Below are 23,066 nucleotides of genomic sequence, written 5' to 3' on the forward strand. Positions count from 1 at the left end.
TACCAGTCCTGTAAACGCATTGGCTACCAATGAGCTACTGGACTCAATTCAATTCAATTTCTTCTTGGAATTTCAGTTTATTGTTTCTGGTGGTTTTCTAACTGGGATCAAGCCTTGCAAAGCTAATTGTCCTTAGATAAGAGAAAATAATTGCAGCTAAATACTTGGAGTTATTGTTGGCAGGGAAGAGTTTGAGTTAAACTTCTTTTTCCTATATCTAGTCTAGACACTAATATGGGATTTGTTCTTTGTTGTGCATATTGCACCATATAATGCTGACGCACAAAATTTACAAACATTCAAAGTTGTGATCACTTTCAGAAGCATTCCCTGTGCTTGTTGATAATGAGGTCTGAAATTATATTCCGAGAAACCTTTTAGTGCATGTTATTTGCATAGTCTTGAGAAGCGTATTCAATGTGTTGAGCTTGCATGCTGCAGATGCAACAAAAACAAGTCCCTAATGACTTGTTTGCATTATGCACAATGTTTCTTATGCTATAGAGACCAGTCTAAAGCTGCTCTAACATTTGTGGGAATTGTTTTTTGAAAAAAGCAGATGTACCAAAGAGTTATGCATATTGCAATACAAATACTTTAAATTTTGAACACAAAGGGAAAGGGCTAATGTGCTGATGATATAGGAAATCAAGACAAGGCTGTAATGTTATCTGTGGCATGGATGAAAAATAGCCATTTAAATAAAAGTTTTGCAGGAGGCATACTATGAAGGCTCTGTGTTCCAAAATTCCTATCACTGCTATGTGCCAACTCCTCCATGTGCCTGTTCAGCAGAAATCATCCGGAATGCAAGGCGCTCCAACACACCATTGCTGTGCACACATCTGAACTAACAGACCTTTACATTGCAATCCAATACCCATTTATTCAGAAGGAAGGCCCATTAAATCCAATGGGACTGCCTGCCACGTAAGCAAGTATAGGATTTCAGCTATAAACGTAATTATACTGCCTACCCTTCCCATACTGTTGTTGCCTCTGCTTTTTAATTATTAAGATATTATTTGAAAACAAGTTATTTGAGCTATAACATTGCAACTGAAATACTTTAATAGAACTGCAGTCCAGAATCTGAAGCAGCTTTCAGCGCCATGCCTCATGGAAGGGTTGCCTCTATTTTATCTCGCAGCCAATGCAATAAATAACTAAAACATTATTATGCTGTTTCTTGTGCTCCAGATATTTTAAAAGAGGCCTGGGGAACCTGCGGCCCTCCAGGTCTTGCTAGACTACAGCTCCCATCATCCCTGACCATTGGGCATGCTGGCTGGGGTGGACGGGAGTTGGGGTCCAGTAAGTTCTGGAAGGACGCAGCTCCCCATCCCTGTGTTAAAACAACAAAAGAGCTTAAGGACACGGTCCTAAATGTGCTTAACAAGGGAGTGACCCCCACGGAACTCAGTGGAACTTACTTTGGGGAACAATACCATAGGATTACACTGTTGCAATGCAGTCCTATACAGTGGTACCTCGGGTTACAAACACCTCAGGTTACAAACTCCGCTAACCTGGAAGTAGTATCTCGGGTTACAAAAGTTGCCCCAGGATGAGAATGGAAATCGTGCAGCAGCAGCGGGAGGCCCCATTAGTGAAGCGTGCCTCGGATTAAGAATGGTTTCGGGTTAAGAACGGACCTCCGGAACAAATTGAGTTCGTAACCCGAGGTACCATTGTAAATGAACATACCCTCAGATTGTTGAGGATTCTTCTCACGTTCTGCCATCTATTCCCTTCCATTATGGTCCTAGTGCTCTACAATGCTCAGCCCACCATGATGCACCAAAGCCCACTTCCACGGGCATTCACATTTGCTTTATAAGTCCAGTTATAAGATAGAGTTGGACAGGAAGGCAGTGGAACCTTTCCATGGCATCTCTCTACAGATCAGACGCTTCAGGTTGCAGGCACTTCAGGTTACAGACTCTGCTAACCCAGAAATAGTACCTTGGGTTAAGAACTTTGCTTCAGGATGAGAACAGAAATCAGTGGGGTTCACTCCTTTGTAAGTGTAACCTAACTGATCTGTTAATAAGAAATAAGTATATTAACTTCCTTTCTAAGGAAAGAAGCAGGACATTTTCCTGAAAGTATTGCTGCACAGGAAGGAGTAAATGTAACCCATTCTCCAGCAGAGCAGCCTTCCCCAACACATTGCCCTTCATCTGTTTTAAACTACAACTTCTATCAGCCCTAGCCAGCATGATGGAAGCTGTGGTCCAAAATATATTGAGGGCACCCAGTCAGGGAAGGCTGAAGGAGAGCTATAGAAGAATGTCAGACTTGCAGAACACTTTCACCTAATAATTAATTACACCCCTTATTGTAGATTTGATTTTTTTTGGGGGGGGGGAATGTGGCTACACCTACACCTGTTCCTGGGCTTTTACAAAGCATGGCTTGATCTGAAAGGTTAGGGCTGAACTTGTTTATTGCTGGTCCTCATAAAAGAATGCAGTGAATTGGAAGTAATGGAGAACTTACTAGTAAAAGCTCACTAGAATGATGCCATCTTCTGGCCAGTTCCAGTTAATGTGAAATAAATTTAAGGAGGGGGAAACTATCTATGGCTGAGACAAACAATTTCAGGTGACTTTTACTGATCTGAAATGGATTTGGGGTGTGGGAGTGTGAAAGATTTAATGGAAGGGCCCTTGCTGGTTTTTTCTGCTACCTGCTTGGGGTTCTGGTGGTGGCAATAATCCTAGTCTCCACCGCTGATGGGCATTTCCCACCCTTTGCCTACAAGGTGCCAGAATTAGGGCAGGAACTGTTGGCCTCACTCTGATTTGGCTTCATGCCAATACTATCTGGACCCAATTTGAATGAGGACAATGTTTTCTGGCCTCACTCTGTGACTTGTGAGTATGATACAAAATCGTGCCCAGCAGCTGAAGGAATGTCAGGGCTGCTGGTGCTGGTAAGCAGAGCAAACATAATGCCCACTTGCAGAGTCAACTAGAAATCATTAAAATGGGGCATCACCTTTCACAGGTCTTGAACAGGGTGCTGAAGTTGTGAGGCAACAGTACAGCTTAACCTAATATCTACTTTGAGATGCATAGCTTTTTACTGCTCTGCAAGTGCATTAGACTTGGTATGTAGTACAGAGATTGTAGCTATTTTAGATTCCTAACATGTGTGAGCAAGACCCAAGGGCTGTGTTATTTGCCACTAATATACTGTATTTTAGGTTTGAAAGGATAAGGCTTCTGATTATCAGGGATAAAAAAATTCTGAAATTACTCTCCCAGGAACTGCTGTGATAAGAAGGAACCAAATGGTTTTCAACACAGGCTTGGATTGATTTCCAAAGTATTTTAGCTCTATCGTGATTTGTGAACACAGCCAGTATGCTAAGTGGCAAGGATCTCCTTTATCAATGTCTTGAAATATGCAATGTTTATAGTGTTGAACTGAGAAATGTGTAGTGTCATGCCATAGAGGCAAGGACTAGTGCACCAAGCTACGCATGGTTCAGAGCCATTTATCATGCAAATTGGTCCACTAGATGATCATTGACAAGGTGCAGAAAATACTAGCTTAAAGGCCTTTGTCAGCCATACAATCCTGCCTATATGCTAATATCTGTTTCAGGGGGTCCTTCTCAAAAGCCCACCATTACATTAGACTAAGCTGTTGGTGTGACCTTCTTGGTGGTGGCCCCAGAGCTATGGAATCCCTTCCCATTGACTTGTGCACATCTGTACAGGCATTTAGGCTTTCCTCTTCAGTGTTGCCTTTAACTGAGATTCTTATTAACAGGGTTTTACACAGCAGCTACTTAAAAGTATACCGTATGCTTGGTAATTGAGACTCCTGCATACTGCCCTGCTCTTGCATGCTGAAGCCTGAAAAAAGTGATAAAACATATTTTAAATAAACAAACAGCAGGCATCCAATGCTTAACTGAACCTGGAACCACTAACTGATTCAAACCTACACTCTGGCTTAGGGCTCAGATTTTGCCCTCACAGGAACTGCAAAACCAGATGCAGATTCCTCAGTAAATTGCACTTTGTTTACATTTGAATCATTTGTTGCTTCGAATTGCAGAATGTACAAAAGCTATGCATTTCTTACAAAAGAGACACAAAACTTTTGATTCCTGAGTATGCCAAATATTAGAAACTATCCAATATACATGTCAAGAGTACATGTGGAGATGCAGGTGGTCTAAACTACTGAGCTTCTTGGGCTTCCTGATCAGAAGGTTGGCGGTTCGATCCCCATGACAGGGTGAGCTCCCGTTTCTCTGTCCCAGCTCCTGCCAACCTAGCAGTTCGAAAGCACACCAGTGCGAGTAGATAAATAGGTACCGCTGCGATGGGAAGGTAAATGGTGTTTCCGTGCACTCTGGTTTCCGTCACGGTGTTCCATTGCACCAGATGTGGTTTAATCATGCTGGCCACATGACCCAGAAAGCTGTCTGTGAACAAATGCTGGCTCCCTCGGTCTGAAAGCGAGATGGGCGCCGCAACCCCATATTCGCCTTTGACTGGACTTAACTGCCCAGGGGTCCTTTACCTTTACCTAACATGCGGAGCACTTGTGCATGGGTGGTCCAGCCTTGTATTGAGAAAGAGACTGCACAATGCACCTTCTAGCACAATATTTCTGTCCCACATTGTAAGAGGGAGATTAAATGCTTTGTTGTAATAGGTACTTCTAAAGGCTTATTCTTCTTCCTCTTCTTTTTAAAGACTTGCGGCCCTTTGTGGGCACAACAGTGTGGGAGCCAGTACTATGCAACAGGGATCTGCTCTGAGTTCGGCCCAAGTTTCCAGATCATGAGAAGTTTCTCCCCTGCTGTGCAAAGTAAGTACTTAAGTATGATTCAGTAAGCAGTTTCATTTGCTTTAAATACGAGACAAGGGTCTATGCTGCTAAAATAACTGGCTCAGACTTTTTCTATCCCCTTCTTTTGCAGAATGTTCTTCTGCCATAGATGTGGTGGTGGTATGTGATGAGTCAAACAGCATTCATCCCTGGCATGCTGTATCGGATTTCTTGAAAAAGTTTGTTCAAGGTTTAGATATAGGTCCCACAAAAACTCAGGTGCGTAGAATTGGGGCACAGGGGGTAGGGTCAGCAGAACTGAAGCCCCATGCCTTATTGGGGGGGGTGTATTTCCTGTTACTGCAAAGCCACCATTGGATACAGCCCATTATGTATGAGTTGGCAGTGTAAAGCTTCATTTTTTAATGTTAGGAGTGGGGGACATGTGTCCTGCCCCTGCCCCCCAGATTCTGCTGAATTTAGAACTTCTATCTTCCCTGGCCATTGGCAATGCTGGCTGGAGCTCATGGGAACTGGAGTTTATAGATGTATTGCACTGGTTTATTTAGTTAGTACTGTAACACTTTTTCCTCTTAATTTTATCTGAAATTTTAGGTAGGCTTGATTCAGTATGGTGTCTACCCAAGAGTAGTGTTCAACCTGAGTACTTACCAAGATAAAGGAGATGTTGTACAAGCAATGTCAAAAACCTTTCAGAACGGAGGGGTCCAAACTAATACATTCAGCGCAATTGAATATGCCAGGTAAAGCACACCGAATAGCAGCTGATTCTCAGCTAAACAGAGATCCTCTTTTTTATTTAAAACAGAACAACTCTATCACTGACAAAAAATATATATCTGTATGTGAGGGTAAATTAAAACAATGTTTGAATACTACTTTGAATGCTAATGTACTTGATATCAGCTAAGGATTTTGTGGTGATGCTGTTTTTCTGCATCTTCACTCTGTTGGTGGTAAAAGTACTACGTGAAAGCATGCATAAAAAGCAGTATTTGTATATAGTAAATCACACATGTTGTTCATTACAGACGTAACGCTTTCTCAAAAGAAGCTGGTGGGCGGCCAACAGCCTCTAAAGTCATGGTTGTTGTGACAGATGGTGAATCACATGATGGCTCGAGTATGCAAGAAGTGATAACTAAATGTAATGAGGACAACATCACTAGGTTTGGCATAGCAGTAAGTAAGGCTTTCATTATTGTGACTGTAACTTTAGCCCTTGCTATCTTTAATGCATGGATTACAAGGGGACTAAAATAATTGTGACAATGAGTCTAGAATGTAGCTCCTCTGTGAGGAATATACATAAGGGATAGGGAGCGGGGGCGGAGGAATTGTTTGAGTCACATTTTCATGCAAACCTGCCTAGTTCACACTTCCCAAACCAATAAACAAGATGGACTACAGCTATCCATCAGATTTTGAACTTCTCCAAATTTTGGGATGCAGTTCTCCAACCCAAAACTGTGCAGAAAGATGCATGTATCAGTGAAACTATTGTACAAAATTGCATTATATTAGGAGAACTTGCTTGTAAACGTGTATATATTTGAGGGAGTTGCATCCATATATGTACATATTAGGAGAAATGGGCATGAAAATGCTTTTGAATTTTCACGTAGACTTTTAAACCAAAAATTTGCAAATTGGTCCGGAAATGGAGTGAACTGTACTTAAGCTTGGAAAAATGGGAAGCACAGAGAAACTGAAATATATGTTCATCCCCAATATGCATTTTTCAAGTTCATAGCTCTATAGATGCTGCATTCTTCATACAGAAGTCTTCAGTGTGATCTTCTATATCCATTTAAGTCAAAAGAGATGCTTTGCGTATTCATCTCCACACTTGTGTGACCCACCTATTTGTAACCTCGCCAGCTGATGGTAACAATGTTAAGTCTAACCACATCAGGAAAATGTCACATTTTTAAAAGTTTCCCTGATTGTGGTTTACACAAGGAAATAATTTATAGTGAGGCACACATGAAGCAATGTCTTATGTGGGCATCATTGAGAACTGCTGAAATGCCCTCAAAATGCTACCCCCCCCCAGTATGACCTTAGCAGAGAAGTACACAGTGCTGAGACAGAAGTAGTAACAGGAGACAGAGGTAGTAAGAAAAGTGTGATTTCCTTTAGCAAGTCACTTGCCCTCCAAATGCATGTACCCTCCACCCAACATGCTCACCACTGGGTTAGCATGTGGTGACTGGGTAGACAGCCCTTTTCACTTGATCTGCTATGCCCAGTAGAGGTTGTGTAAAGGGACAAAATGGAGGCAAAAATGTTCTGTAACAAGTACGTAATACAGATGTATCTGAATGCTTCTTATTAAAATTCACATGATCATTCTTCCCCCACCCCCTTCAAGGTATTAGGATACTTAATTAGACAAGACATGGATACTAGAAATTTAATCAAAGAAATCAAAGGAATTGCCAGTGTTCCCACATCAAAATATTTCTTTAATGTGTCATCTGAGGCGGCACTTTTAGAAGAAGCAGGAACGTTGGGAGAGCGAATTTTCAGCATAGAAGGTACTAAAATAAAGAGTTTCCCTTTCTACTAATCAATCCTATCCAGTTCTAGCTAACCTGTTACTTGCCAGATGTTGCTGCATTACAAACCCCCTATCATCCTTGGCTTTTTACCATGCTGGCTGGTTCTGACAGGAGTTGGAATCCAACAACATCTTTGAGGGGGGGCACAGGTTTCCCACCTACTGAAATCAGTGTGTCACAAAATTTATTTGTAACTGGGGTGATAGACATATGAGTAAACATCATTTTTTCCCCCACCAGGTACTGATCAAGGTGATTTATTCCAGATGGAAATGTCACAAGTGGGATTCAGTGCTTCATACCTGCAGCAAAAGGTAATGAACAGCTTGTAAACCAGCACTGCATTTAACTTACTTTGCCAACAATACTCCATTTTTTTTCTTGAAGAAGAAACTATTAGAATGGTAGAGAATCACAAAATGATAGAAATGTATAAGTAGAAAAGTATATTGAAAACTACTTGTGTTGAGGATGTGTCACTGCCTCTTGTGTCATTGAAAATCATTCACTGAAAACACCTGAGTATATTTTAATTCTCGTTTGCCTTTGTTTTGCTTTCTCTTAAGGAAGTTCTGATGCTGGGTGCTGTGGGGGCCTATGAGTGGACTGGAACGGTGGTGCAGGAGACAGCAAAACAAGCTGCTATATTTCCCAAGGAAGCATTTGAAAAAGTTTTGCAAGACAGAAATCATACCTCCTATTTAGGTGAGGGTGGTGGTTCAAAGGGCAGAGTGAAATATTTCTCAAATGTTCTTGGGTACTCTTTATCACATTCCTGATTTAGAACTGTGGAAAGCCAATTAAAGATTTATCATTCCAGAGCATTTTCTTTTCTTTTAGATACTTGAACTTGAGAACTGTTGCCAGAAGTTTCAAGCATTTGCTCTCTTTAAATGAACAGTAATTTGTCTTTTATCTAATTTATTGGTTAATAAAATACAGTTTTCTAAAAACCAATATGGGTGTTAGGAACTTGTTTTGACTCTTATCTACATGTCTTTTGAAGGGGAGAGCCTGCAGACTCATGGGGGTCCTTGAATATTCATGTGGTTTACAAGTACGAAATGAGTCTCATAAGGCAGTCACTTCAGAATTATATTGGCAAGTGATGGAGAATTCTTTCTCCTGATTTCTATGATTAAATATTCTAATGGGGAAAACATTATGGACTTCAGAGCTATTTTCTTGAGATGTTACCAAGCCCTATATGCATCCATAAGCTTGCTAAAACTCTAAAGAGTTCTCAGACCAAGACTCTGGACAAGAAATAATCAAAATAGAAATAGCTGAGGCAAAAGCTATAAAATGGATTATGTGGCAGCTAAGTAAGGGCTGTGTCTGGTGGATAACTTTGCTCTAGCAGAAAGCACTTCCACTCACAAAAAGCAGGACACCGAATTCTTGCCAATCCCTCTTACTGAATGCAACCCCCCTCCCCAAGCCAAGTCCTGTACTGTTCCAGAGGATTTCAAACAGCCAGAAACAGCTTTTCAGTGGGTACAATGGGCTGCAGGGAGTAGGAAATATTGTCAAAATTGGGTACTTAAGGTTCCTAAAGCCCAGAATCTGGGAAAGAAAAAGACCCATAAAATCATGGGGTAGTAAATTGTCTATTTGTCAAACTAGAAATAAAGTGGCACTCCACTTCCTGGTCCATTCAGGACAAGAACGGAGGTCCCCCAGTGTCTCACCTGAGGGCTATGCAGTCTTCACATGTGTGTTAATAGTGCCGCTGTGCATGTGTGTCTTGACATGGGTTTTTCTGAATGCAGCTGTGTTCCACATGACAGAGAACATGAAACTGTATGTAGGGGGAGCATTGTTCCATCTGTTTCAGAGCCTGGCATTTAATGTGAATGGTCCCAGATCATCACTTGTCCTAAAATATATGTATCAGAGTGGTTAGGTCACAGGGAGCAATGCTTTTTTCAGCATAGGTTGCAGCTAATCAGAACCTCCTTTCTGTAGCTGGACCAGAAGTCATAGGACCTTGGCATGCAGCAACCAAAATAGAATCTACATTTCACTTTTAGAATACTTTTCATGCTCGGTTGCCTTTTTGAACAACTTCACCACTGTTACTTGATAACGATAACTATGACTTTGCTTTTCAGGTTATTCTGTTGCTGTTCTTTCAGCGGAAGACACTGACTATTTTGTTGCTGGTGCTCCACGGTCCAGCTACGCAGGCAGAGTGGTGGTTTATGAGATTGATGTCCACGGCAATGTATCTATTGTTCATTCTCAAAGAGGAGAGCAGGCAAGTGCAGAAGTTGGCACTGAGTTTTCTTGTTTGTGTTATATATGTATAAATGTCACAGGCACCAGCTGTCGCAAGTAGGGTTTAAAACTGATATTTACTTGCATTATGAGTTTGCCTTTCCAAAGTTGTGTATCTTGTCTGCACAAATCCAGCTACAATGTATGGCTGTAACTGGCACTGACATGCGCCGTCTGATAAGAAATGTTCTGTCATTTCAGATTGGTTCCTACTTTGGTAGTGTACTATGTTCCGTGGACGTTAATGGCGATTCAGTAACAGATGTGCTCTTGGTTGGCGCACCAATGTTCATGAATGAGTTAAAAAAAGAAGAAGGGAGAGTCTATATGTTTTCAGTCAGAAAGGTACATAAAATATATTGGGTTGCCAAGAGAGCAGCTCAAAGCTGATGTTTTCCTAAATACTTGGTCTATGGAGAATCCAGAAATTCCATTTGGCTCTCATCCATCCAAAGCATGTATATGGGGTAACTACATGCATGGATATCTTTCAAAATGTTTGAAGTTCTACTAATTGGTCATTTGATGCACAAGGGAGAATGGGGAGATGAAATCCACTCCTTGTTACCCCTTGCAAATAGCTGATAAGTGGTGTTGTTGGTTTTTTTAAATAAATAAATAAATAAATAAATAAATAAATAAATAAATAAATAAATAAATAAATAAATTTCAAGCTGTCTGCATATCTTGGTGAGCTCTTGGAATGAATGGAATGGCAAGAGACCCATTTGAACACAGTATCCTTCAACCCACTGAGGATGACTTTCATTTAAACAGTCCCCTTCGTTGGATCAATTAGCCTGATAGAATGACTGCGCTATTTAAGCAGACAGCAATAATTACTGATAATATTGGGAAGTATGCAGAAGCTACTTACCTTAGCAATAATTCCTGAGATGCTTAATGGAAAGTTTTTATTACTTGTGTCTGTTTTTACGACTTCCTATATAGTTGGCACAACAAAAATAGACAAGGGAATAAGATCTTCCACATCTGATTTTTCTATTTTGTAAGAACTAGGAAATTCCATTTCTTTTTCAAAGAATTGCATTCAGGTTCAAGAAAATTTGTCTAGTGTGTTTCATAAAACTCTAATGCAAGACCACCCCCCCTTTCTCTGGCCTTTTCTCAAAGGGCATTTTGGGCAAACAAGAACTTCTAGAAGGGCCTCAAGGGACTGAAAACGCTCGGTATGGATCTGCTATCGCTGTTGCCTCAGATATTGATTTGGATGGTTTCAATGATGTGATAGTTGGAGCGCTACTAGAAAACCAGAATGCTGGTGCTATCTACATTTACAATGGTAAACAGAGGACAATACACACAAAATATTCCCAGGTAAATTACTTTTTTTTTTTACAGAATGCTATAAATTAGGTCTGAACCTAATTACCCTGGTCTGAACCGTTCTCTGGTCTGAACAGTCATACCCAGTCATTGGCTGTGTTGGCTGGGATTGAGGGGAGCTAGAATCTAGCAATATTTGGTGGGCCACAAATTCCCCAACCCTGATTTAGAGTTTTGTCCAGGCTCTGAGCATGGTTATTTGTCCTCTCTTTTTGCTGGTATCTTGCATGTTTTATGGGGCCTTTTCTGTCATTACAGTGGTACCTCGGGTTAGGTACTTAATTCTTTCTGGAGGTCTGTTCTTAACCTGAAACTGTTCTTAACCTGAAGCACCACTTTAGCTAATGGGGCCTCCTGCTGCCATTGCACGATTTCTGTTCTCATCCTGAAGCAAAGTTCTTAACCCGAGGCACTATTTCTGGGTTAGCGGAGTCTGTAACCTGAAGCGTATGTAACCCAAGGTACCACTGTACACTGTATGACTCTGAGGAACAAAATCTTTCATTGCAAATCCTAGTTCCTGTTCCCATGTGAACCTCCCTGTAGTTTAAGATCAGATGAGGAGGCCCATCCAATAGGACCTCAGATCTGGTGGCGCTCAAATGATCTAATAATCCCCAGCCTCTCATTAGCATTGCTTGATAGGATTGATTATTAAGTTTATTGTGTGACTTGGCTCAGTTTCTGTCTTTCAGCCTAATGTACTTCACAGAACTGTTGAAAAGATAAAATGGGGTGGGAGAACAATGTACACCAATTTGAGCTCCTCAGAGGAAAATGGAATATAAATGTAGTATAGTAATTTTAAAAATGTGGAAATAATTAACCATACAGCTACTGATTATTTATTTATTTATTTATTTATTTGCTGTTAAGGTCTTGTGGCACTTTAAATGTGAATACATTGATTGTGGAATTATGTTTGCAAGACTAGATACTACTTTGTCAGATGCATGTGCTTTTCAAACTAACTCAAAAGCCAATGATGAAAATCAGTAACGATGACTTCATTGCTAATATGAAACATTTGAGCAAGGGAGAATCCTCAAAATAACCCATATGTGAATGAAAACATCAACATGCCTGATACAAATATTTCTCTTCTCAGAAAATTTTGGGATCAGACCCTGTGTTTGGACAGCAGCTCCAGTATTTTGGAAGATCAATAGATGGCCATAGTGATTTAAATGGTGATGGGATCACTGATGTATCTGTGGGCTCTGATGGAAACGTGATTCAACTCTGGTGAGACATGGATTTTTTTTTTAAGAAAGCAACAAATATCTTTAATGGCCCTTCTCCCACTGCTTCTCTTCCAGTCCCTAACTTAATTCTGAATGAGAGAAAGAAATTCAGGGTGGTATTCAACTCAGTGCTGAATATATGTTTAGCCTGAGGTCCCACTATATTCTATGGGACTAGCTCCCTATTGTGTATACGAATGCAGCCTAATTAACTGTTGATTTTGTAAGTATAAATTCTAGATAGATGCCTCCTCAGAACAAATCTCCCTTTTTTGCAATTAAGTTTACAGGCAAATCTGCCTGTTTGTATTTCAGGTCTCAGAGTATTGCTGCTGTGTCCATCCATGTATCAGCTACACCGAAGAAGATAAGCTTGCTAAACAGGAATACAGAGGTAGTTCTCCACATATGTTTCAGTGCAACCTTTAGACCTGCTCACAGGACAAATCAAGTGGGTAAGTATTTCTACAGTCTTGTTTTACATGATTATTATTTTTTTTTAAAAGAGTATTACTTGTTGGGGCAAGATGACCTACTACTGTAAGGCTGCAATTGCAAGATCCCCTTATGGGCATAAGCTTCACTACACTCGGTGGGATATACTCCCGAGTAGACATGTATAGGGTTGCATTGTTGATTTAAGTAAAATTCTTACTTCTGATTAAGGCTGGGATGAAAATATTTTCAATAATTGCAAATAAAAGAATAAAGGAGATATGTGTGGTTGTGCCACTGAAAAGCTGTATCAAAAATGCAAAATTTCTTGTCCTTCTGTGGACAGCACCAGTGCATCACCAGGGTAGGTATAGTACTGAATATTCCAGTTATTTGTGTATGAACAAATATATGTGAACTTAGGCTCCTCCCCCCTCACAGTAGGGTAACCAGATGCTCCTTGAATAATTGTGTAGGAGAGATAATTTTATCTGGTTTCATAATAGCTGAAATTCCCTTTCCTTCACAACTTTTTCTCTTGTCTTCTTTTTCACTGGGCTGCTGAAGAGCAGTTATAAAGGATCATGAAGATATGAAGTGTTTTTCAACTGATGTTTGAAGTTGTGTTTTTTTTATTGTTGTAAGCTGCCCCGAGTAATACATTTGCATTAGAAGGGTGCGATGTAAATTTCTCAATGAACAAACAGATTCCTTTAAAATATGTACCTTTTTTTTCCTTTTTAGATATCAGATACAACCTGACATTGGATGCTGATCTCTTGTCTTCTCGAGTGACTTCCCGAGGATTGTTTAAAGAAAATAAGGAGAGGTATCTACAGAATAGTATCCTAATCCACTCCAGGGAGAACTGCAAGGAGCATGTTTTTAATGTTCAGGTAGATATTAGCTAACTGATCTATATGTTACGCATATTTGTAGAAATGAATGGTTGTGGCCTGGCCCTTACAAACAGCAGATAACAGTTCCAGCTTGCAGCTAGTCTGCCTGTCCAACTTCAGACAGCCATTGAGAGATCGTATGATGGAATGTTCCATTGGCATCTGTATATAAACTCCATCACCTATCAATAACAACCATCACAGACCTTAGGATTGGCAGAGGAGGTGCTGCTGCCACTGGGGGCTGCCCAGTTGGTGTTGACAGGGCCTTTTCAGTGGACGTTGTGGGATGCTGTTCCTGGTGTGGTGTGCCTGTCTCCCTAATTGTTGACTCAGGAGGAATATAAAGACATCCCTGTCTAGGCATTTGGTGGCTTAAAAACACTGCTCCTGGTAACCCTGAGGTAGCTAGCTGAGATAATGTTTTTAACTGCAACAGCTTTTATTTTTTATTTTTTATTGTGGAGGTGTTAGCCACCTTGGGCAGGGCCATCTTTAGCATATGCGGCGCTGGGAATTGTAGTCCAGAGTGTCATCTCTTTACTAAAACCGCCATGTGTTCAATCACTCAGCCACTCCCCAACCATGGTTTGGGTAAATGTAATTAGGAAGGGGTAGTACTGTGATAAGTTAGTCTTGTACAAAAACAAAATGTTTGGCAGAATGCAGTGGATTTTAAAAAAAATTCAATATTATTTATCAGAGCCAGAAACTCCTGTCTTCCACTGCCTCTCGCAGCTTGGTCAAACTCATGCTTGAAGCTACCAGCATGAGTTTGACCAAGCTGCGGGAGGCAGTGGAAGACAGGAGTGCCTGGCATGCTCTGGTCCATGGGGTTACGAAGAGTCAGACACAACTAAACGACTAAGCAACAACATCAGATCATTTGGACCACTGAATTACAGGTATTCTCAGCCAGCAGTTGTGTATATGAGAAATATTAACTGAACAGATTTCAGTTGGTGGTTTGTATTTCTATGTTTGTGTTTATAGGAGCCTTCTGATGCTGTCAACTCTCTTAGTGTGCGTGTTGATATTGGCCTCAATAATCCTGGTTCAAGTCCTGCTCTTGACAAAACTTCCCCTGCATCTGTTACTTACAGTGTAAGTATATTAACACACATTACTCTTGCTGCATAATCAATAAGTTGACACGAGATCAATATGAGTCCCACTATAGTAACAGAAAACTAGGTTGTTTTAGTGGCACTGATCGGCTAAATCTATCAGTGCCATGACTAGACTAAAAATATAGAATTTGTTAACAAGCACAGGAATCAGCATTCTTTGGACCCATATACAAGGTTCAGGGACTAGCAATGCCTCAGTTGAGAACAGCTTTACAGGCCCCCAAATCCTGACTCACATTGAAAATTTCATCAGAGAATACTTCCTGACTTACCATCCATTTGCAAAATGTCTGGTGGGAGCAAATAGCAACCTGCCACTGTCAGAAAAAGACGGCCTTCAATGGCGAGTTTCTGTCTGCTCAGCAGCAGCAGCATGTCAACAAAGAGAGCTGTTAATCTCCTTAAATCGGCGCTGTGGTCTAAACCACTGAGCCTCTTGGGCTTGCCGATCAGAAGGTCAGCGGTTCGAATCACCGCAACGGAGTGAGCTCCCGTTGCTCTGTCCCAGCTTCTGCCAGCCTAGTAGTTCGAAAGCATGCCAGTGCAAGTAGATAAATAGGTACCACTGTGGTGGGAAGGTAAACGGCGTTTCCGTGCACTCTGGTTTCTGTCATGGTGTTCTGTTGCGCCAGAAGCGGTTTAGTCATGCTGGCCACATGACCTGGAAAGCTGTTTGTGGACAAACGCCAGCTCCCTCAGCTTAAAAGCGAGATGAGCGCCACAAGTCCATAGTCAACTTTGACTGGACTTAACCATCCAGGGGTCCTTTACCTTTTTACCTATTGAAATGTATAGAGAGATTGATTTCTCCATTGATTTCAGATTGGCTCAGGAAAAGGCTGGGTTCTTTCCTGCCTTACCCACCCACCTACCCACCCAGGGAGGAGTTGGGAAGTTCAGGTTTTTTCCGAGTGTGAATTGAGATCTAAGTGTGAATTTAGATCCAGTAAGATCCTAAGTGGAGCCTTCCCATCACTAATCCCAAAAGTCTCAACTTCCATTTAAAGTTGAGGTTTATTTATTTAATTAATTAAAGCATTTTTAAAAAATGTAATAGTTATATTTTCAGAAAACAAAAAAACAAAACCTCATGATACACTTGAAAGCAGACCAGGTGAGGTCTTGGAAAGATACTGGGAGACAGGGAAAGGATTTGGAGAGGGTGGTGTGAGGCTTAAGTACATTCAACATCTCTTTGTCAGCCTCATTGCAGTAAAAGCAGAATAAATGATACGAAGAAAGGTGAAGCAAGCATATTTTCTTGAGCTCACATAGTTCAAAATATTTGAGTATTCTTCTGGCAAGAGTTGGGTTACAGAATTATAAATGTGTTAATTTTTTAGCATAGATTATAGAGAGAACCATATAGAGACCCTTATTATGAGACTTGGGAACTAATAACAGTTGTTTGGATTTTTATTTCATTTTTATTCAATAAATTTCTTTCCCATTCTTCCTCCCAAAGAAGAAAGACCAAAAAGAAATATGGATATTCCTACCCTGAACTAAGAAGATTTTAAATTTTTAAAATTTAATTTAATTTTTATTTTGTAGATACCATTTGTAAAAGATTGCGGTGAGGATGAAGTCTGCAATACGGACCTTGTGCTTGATGTTCAACAGAAAGGAAATAATGGGTAAGACCCAATTTTGCATCTTGGTTCAACATTTCAGGTTGGGCTTTGTAGTACACACACACACACACACACAGTGGTGGAACTTCATGCTCTGGCACCGGGGGGGGGTGGAGACCAGGCGGGGGTGGGGCTGGCGCACGTCCCGGGGGCATGGCACCCGCAGGGGCATGGTGCACATCCTGGGGGCGGGGACGCCACCTGTGGGGGCGGGGCACCCAGCACGGGCGAGGGGGCACCCATGATGGCACCCTACCAGGATCACACTGCGGGGGGAGGTGCGCTCCCCCCGCACTCCTCTTCCTCCGCCAGAGTGTGTGTGTGTGTGTGTATATATATATGTATATATATATTGTAGACTCGAGTTCAACCACATTAACTGTGTGTTTCTGTTCTTCCTTTTTCCTCCCTGGCAACAGCAAACAACACTTTGTTATCAGCAGTAAGAACAAAAGATTGATATTCAGCGTGAAACTGAGAAACCAGAAGGAAAATGCATACAACACCAGAATTCAAATTGCTTTTTCCGAAAACTTGTTTTTTGCTTCATCTTCTTCACCCGTACGTGTAATGTTTATTTCAGTTTCTACCGCTGTCATTGGTGGTAGTGATACAACTTAGTGGATACTAAGTTGTACTTAGTGGTACAGCTTAGTGGAAAAATCAACTGACTTGTGTACTTTTTCCCACGCCAGTGTGCAAACCTCTCAGTGTTATAACCACTTACTTCAGAGTAAGCACTACATAATGCAAGCATCCTCTGTTTCTGTTCTACAGTTTAATGCTGAAAAATGTCTGCTTGTTACTTTTAGGTAGACGGAACTGAAGTTTCATGTCAGATGACCACTATCCAACAGCTTGTCATCTGCCAAATCAGCTACCCTGTGTTTAAAACAGGACAACAGGTATCTCTTAGAGTTCCTATGTATTTCTAGGTTTTGCAGAAACAACCAGCTTTGACTTCATGCATGTGTATTGTAGCTCTGCTGATGTAAACAAGCATCCCAGAACTCTCTATGCCTGATTCTAACCAATTGAATTTCCTTTGTGAAAAATTGGCTCCATAAGATTCCCAGTGAAAGAACCATAGTCTCCTTACGGTGTGCATGTCACAGGTGAGGGGGGATAGCTGCTCTTATCCACCTTAGGATAAAATTCAGAGGTATAATGCGCCTCTTGGCCTACCAGTTACAGTCAACATAGTAAGTATTAGGAATCAGTGTGGTTTTCATTGCATCAGTGCCAATGCTTCTCATTTTGTGGTGGTGGGAAAGCAATGCATATTTACAGCTGATTCATCAATATTTCTTTAAGACAGGCCCCTCGGTGTTTAGCTTCAGCACAAAGTAACTTGCTGAAATATTTGATGGCTAAAAGCTGAACAGAAACTATTGCAATACTTTTACTATTAATAGTTATAGGTGAATATTAAATTTTGATTTAACAGTTGTGATACTTTTATTTCCATGGATAGCCCCTGCTTTATAACTAAACTAACAAGTTGATACTAGTATAATATATAAACCTCAGATCAGCTGAAGCACAGAAACCAACTGTAGTATGTACAGGTATATGTGCTTAGAGCGAGACAGACAGTGAACCTGGGTTCAGGTGTAATGCTAAGCCAAACAATGGCTTAGCCCCAGGCGGCCTGGCAGCAATGGGACTGGAGAAGGTGCTCTGAGAACTCACGTTTGCTCATTCATTCCAAGCCATGATTTGGCTTAGTGCTATCTGCAAACCGGGTCACTGTCATAAATGATAATTGAAAGCAGCTTTGCTTATTTTAATTTCATCTTTTATCTCTGTTTTTCGTAGGTAACTTTTGATGTTCATTTTGACTTTAATTTGAAAAATCTTCAGAATCTGGCAGTTCTGCGTTTTCAAGCTCTGAGGTATAGTATAATATTTCGTATAACATTTTTAGCACGTTACTTGCAGCTTATAGCAACAGTTAAGGTATTATTATCAGCCTGTGTTTATAAATGCATTGGGCGTTTAAAATATGCAGTTCTTTTTGTTATTGATAGTGCAAGCAATGAAGAGGATGATAGCAACAATCAGGTCAACCTAACTGTTCCACTTCGCTATGATGCAGAAGTTCACTTAACAAGGTAACTATAAATGACCAACGTTTTTTGCATTAACAAGACTAGTCAAAATTCTGGGCAACTGTAAAAACTAGTGATCCCACTTGTGATTCTAAGCAACTGGCATATAGAGGCATAGGTAAAGGGACCCCTGACAGTTAGGTCCAGTCGCGGATGACTCTGGGGTTGCGGCGCTCATCTTGCTTTATTGGCCGAGGGAGCCGGCGTACAGCTTCTGGGTCATGTGGCCAGCATGGCTAAGCCGCTTCTGGCGAACCAGAGCAGCACACGGAAACACCATTTACCTTCCCACCAGAGTGGTACCAATTTATCTACTTGCACTTAGATGTGCTTTCGAACTGCTAGGTTGGCAGGAGCAGGGACTGAGCAATGGGAGCTCACCCCGTCACGGGGATTCAAACCGCCGGCCTTCTGATCGGCAAGTCCTAGGCTCTGTGGTTTAGACCACAGTGACACCCGCGTCCCTATATAGAGGCATACTGCTGCCAATACTGGACACAGTACACTGCCATCATGACTAATAGCCACTGATAGGCTTATCCCCCATGATGGTGTAATAAAAAGAAACTAATATATAAATAAATCTCTTCCAGATATGCTTCTGAACTCAGTGCCTCTGATTTAATACAAAAACATTAAGATTTCCAAAAGAATGCTTATTGATACTCTTATTTCTACTCAGGTTTACCCAAATGAACTTTTATGAGGTTTATTCGGATAACCACATACCTTCAACGGTGAACACTTTCAATGAGATTGGACCCGCGTTCAATTTTTCTGTTAAGGTTGGTAAAGATTTCTGCTAGCTTTTAAGTGCCTAAAAAATATTTAGTTTTTGTGTTTCCTCCTAAAGCATATTGAACTAAGCACTAAGCCAGGGGCAACTTATTGTGCTGGAGAGAGAATAAACAGGGCATGCCAGTCCCAAGGACAATGGGGCCATGGGTAGGTTGCCACATATCTGCTTCTGCACAGCCCTGGGCAAAGGTGGGAGGGAGTAAACTTGGAAAGTCAAACGTACACTATCTGCTCAACATGGTTTACTTTTGCTCTAGACTTAAAGTCTTCCACCAGTAGCACTGCTATTTTATGTTTAAGAAGGTAATGGGACCCCTGACCTATTTTATGTTTAGGTTCTTAATTTATCTGCATTTATTAATATCCCGCCTTTGCTGCAAGTATCTAAAGACCACATACATGGCCTCACCCTGTTATAATCTCACGACAATTCAGTGGGGTGTGTTGCACTAAGAGAGAAAGTGACCAAGGGTCCTCATCATCTGACACAATTGATGATGGGTGTGTCTGACAAGACTGTGCTGAAAGGACTCACTGAGTTTCACTAGTGAACATCTGGGATCCTTTCCACATTGCAGCTGTGCATACAAAGCCCTGTGCCTATGCTTTGCCTGAAGGCTTAATGTTTTGGAAACTTTGCCAGTTTTAAGCCAAATGCACACATGCCACCACACCCTGACTTCACACCCAGAAAACCCAAACATTCTATGCTTAGAATTTTTTGTTGGCATCCAAGGGTTTCTGAATTTTGTTTTTGAGCATCCAATGTCTTAACAAAACAAAAAAAATGACATGTTAAATAATGAGGAATGAGAGGGTATATGGGTCAAGAGAAGCATTATAGAGATAGAGAAGAGGGGCTAGGAAAATTGTATGGAGCACTGAAGTCATATCCCTTGGCTGCTGGAAGCTTTCTGCAATCCGTGTTCTGAATTCAATGCCTTGAGAAAATACTCCCTGCACATCTTCGTAGAATTGCTTTGACATTGAGAATTAGAATGCTGTTTTTCTTTTTCTTTTTTAAGGTTAAGTGAAAGCTTTTAGGAAGGCAAATTCTGCCCTAGAGTCCAAATTCTGCACTGTGCTTTGATTGTGCTACAAGTTCAGTTCATAAGCACATACATTTTATAGTAGTAACCATTTTTAAAACTTGCACTTTCCCATTGTTAGTAATAACAGAAAACAAGTCTTACAAGATAAGCCAACATCTGCAGGAGGTTATCCAGATAATTCTTTGTTTTTCAGGTCACAACAGGAAGTATTCCAGTAAGCATGGCATATTTAAAGATCCGTATTCCAGAGCACACCGAAGGGAACAGTCCATTGATGTATGTGACAGCTCTGCACACCAGTCAGGTGAAAAGATAGTCTAGATATTTTAATTACAGTTTACAACACAGTAATAAAGGTGACATGAATGCAGTGCAATATGGAAAGATTAACAATGCTAGGACATCCTGCACCACCATTCCATTGTTTTGCCACTGATTAAGACTGCAATTCAATACATACTTACATGATACATATTTCAATAATACATTTTTTATTTGTCACATGCAGTAAGGCCATTGCATAGATAAAAGCAGTGGGCATGAGCTAATCAGCTAGATAAAATCTCCATGTGTTCCTTCACACCCATTATTATTATTATTATTATTATTATTATTATTATTATTATTATTATACTCTTTCTAGGGTACTGATATTAGCTGCGATGCACGGATCAATCCATATAAAATAGGACAACAAAGCTATACTGTGTCATTTAGGAAGGAGAACTTCAAAGCTATGAAAGAACTGGTGAGTGGAATTTATGACCCCAGGGGCTGAGACCCTAGTTATTTCATTGTTATTTATAGAAAGTGAATACAGATGTACCTCGGGTTAAGTACTTAATTCGTTCCGGAGGTCCGTTCTTAACCTGAAACTGTTCTTAACCTGAAGCACCACTTTAGCTAATGGGGCCTCCCGCTGCCGCCACGCCACCGGAGCACGATTTCTGTTCTCATCCTGAAGCAAAGTTCTTAACCCAAGGTACTATTTCTGCGTTAGCGGAGTCTGTAACCTGAAGCATATGTAACCTGAAGCGTATGTTATCCGAGGTACCACTGTACCTGGACACCTCATAGTTCAGTTTAGGGGCTCATCATGTGGTTCGGATTAACCAGCTCTGTCTTAACTAGAAACTGTCCTGTCTGAAAGGAAATGGAAAATTCAGGGTGACTGTATGTCAGAATTTACAGGTTGCTTGTAGTAACCCATAGAAAAATTCTTGCAGCTTGAAGAGTTGGTGCTTTGGGTAGCAGACTAGACATGAAATTATATATTTTCCTCCTTTGCTATCTCAGGCTGTTTACCTGACACAGAAATAGGATTGTAAAACTATACTTTGATATATTTATTTGCCATTGATTTTAAGGTGTTGCTCTAAGTGCACAGTTAGATTTAAATGCACACTTGGAATTGTAAAGTGTAAATGAAACGAACATAAGTTTTAAACACCTGTGTCATACATGCACACTCATCAGGAGCCAGGATATTGATAGCATGTTCAGTGGCAACCCAGATCTGTTACTGTTTAATGTGCAGAGCTCTTCAAATCAGCAACGTAGCTTTATGTTCTAAAACGCTGCAGGTTTCTGCTGAACTATGGAATAACTTTTAATGAGAAAGAATGAATTCCTAAAATAGAATAAAATTAGTGAATTGCTATACTGACGCATTTTAATGTTATATTATCATCATCCCCCCTTTTTCTGCAAAAGAACTGCAAGAATGTCCGATGTGATACAATTACTTGCACACTAAAAGACATCACACTGAAAGCAGAGTATTATGTTAATGTTTCTACCAGAATCTGGAATGGGACGTTTGCAGCCGTAAGTAACATCTATATTTTAATGAGTTAATGGATATTTTCTGTTGTTTGATATTTATGGAGCTAAAAAAAAAAAGAAGGTAAAGGACCCCTGGACGGTTAAGTCCAGTCAAAGGCGATTATGGGGTTGCTGCGCTCATCTGGCTTTCAGGCCGAGGGAGCCGGCGTTTGTCCACAGACAGCTTTCTGGGTCATGTGGCCAGCATGACTAAACCACTTCTGGCGCAATGGAACACCGTGACGGAAACCAGAGTGCACGAAAATGCTGCTTACCTTCCCACCACAGTGGTACCTATTTATCTACTTGCACTGGCCTGCTTTCGAACTACTAGGTAGGCAAGAGCTGGGACCGAGCAACAGGAGCTCACTCTGTTGTGCAGATTCGAACCGCCAACCTTCTGATCGGCAAGCAGTGGTTTAGACCACAGCGCCACCCGCATCCCTTTCGAGCTAAGCACTAAAACACAAAGTAAAACTATTTTGTCTTCTGTTAACTTTGCATAACATTGTAAAAAGAAAACATAAATGTAAATGGAGGCTAAATTAGGTGCAATTAGGGGGGAAACTTTGTTGCTACTTTAAAACGGGAAGAGATGCTTTGAACTGCTAACTTGGAGACATGAGCTACACAAGCCGTCAAATGGGATGTTGGAGTGCAGAAAGCAGAATGGGTTTTGCCACTTTAGTCTGCGATTGAGAGACATCACTTTTAGATTCAGTCTCATCTTAAAAGCTTCCTGCATGTTGGAAGATTGCATATCAGGGAGAAAGGTTCTAGCCTAGCCCTTTACTAATTATGCTGGCTTTCTCATTTACAGGGAGAGTTATTTATTTTTTTAATGTAGCAGGTGTGATTTCCTGCACGTGCAGTCTGAAGTGGTGCTGCCAATTTTATTTATTTACTACATTTGTATACTACCCATCCAAC

The 23,066-nt window shown here is 40.8% G+C and overlaps 1 protein-coding gene across 1 annotated transcript in view; it reads left to right on the forward strand.

Annotated features, from left to right (window-relative positions):
* The window catches only part of ITGA2 (integrin subunit alpha 2), a 55,538-nt gene that overhangs the window by 24,666 nt on the left and 7,806 nt on the right, over positions 1-23,066 (forward strand). The window contains exons 5-27 of the mRNA XM_053408238.1: positions 4,722-4,836; positions 4,949-5,076; positions 5,413-5,561; positions 5,850-6,000; positions 7,193-7,358; positions 7,623-7,696; positions 7,949-8,087; positions 9,497-9,642; positions 9,864-10,007; positions 10,797-11,000; positions 12,118-12,254; positions 12,569-12,708; positions 13,433-13,584; positions 14,581-14,691; positions 16,272-16,354; positions 16,771-16,912; positions 17,164-17,256; positions 18,170-18,246; positions 18,382-18,465; positions 19,145-19,247; positions 20,506-20,616; positions 20,956-21,060; positions 22,026-22,139. Of these exons, the coding sequence (XP_053264213.1) occupies positions 4,722-4,836; positions 4,949-5,076; positions 5,413-5,561; positions 5,850-6,000; positions 7,193-7,358; positions 7,623-7,696; positions 7,949-8,087; positions 9,497-9,642; positions 9,864-10,007; positions 10,797-11,000; positions 12,118-12,254; positions 12,569-12,708; positions 13,433-13,584; positions 14,581-14,691; positions 16,272-16,354; positions 16,771-16,912; positions 17,164-17,256; positions 18,170-18,246; positions 18,382-18,465; positions 19,145-19,247; positions 20,506-20,616; positions 20,956-21,060; positions 22,026-22,139 (2,868 nt within the window). The remainder of the gene's footprint in view (positions 1-4,721; positions 4,837-4,948; positions 5,077-5,412; positions 5,562-5,849; positions 6,001-7,192; positions 7,359-7,622; positions 7,697-7,948; positions 8,088-9,496; positions 9,643-9,863; positions 10,008-10,796; positions 11,001-12,117; positions 12,255-12,568; positions 12,709-13,432; positions 13,585-14,580; positions 14,692-16,271; positions 16,355-16,770; positions 16,913-17,163; positions 17,257-18,169; positions 18,247-18,381; positions 18,466-19,144; positions 19,248-20,505; positions 20,617-20,955; positions 21,061-22,025; positions 22,140-23,066) is intronic.

The sequence above is a fragment of the Podarcis raffonei genome, chromosome 11, assembly GCF_027172205.1.
Source record: "Podarcis raffonei isolate rPodRaf1 chromosome 11, rPodRaf1.pri, whole genome shotgun sequence".
NCBI lineage: Eukaryota > Metazoa > Chordata > Lepidosauria > Squamata > Lacertidae > Podarcis > Podarcis raffonei.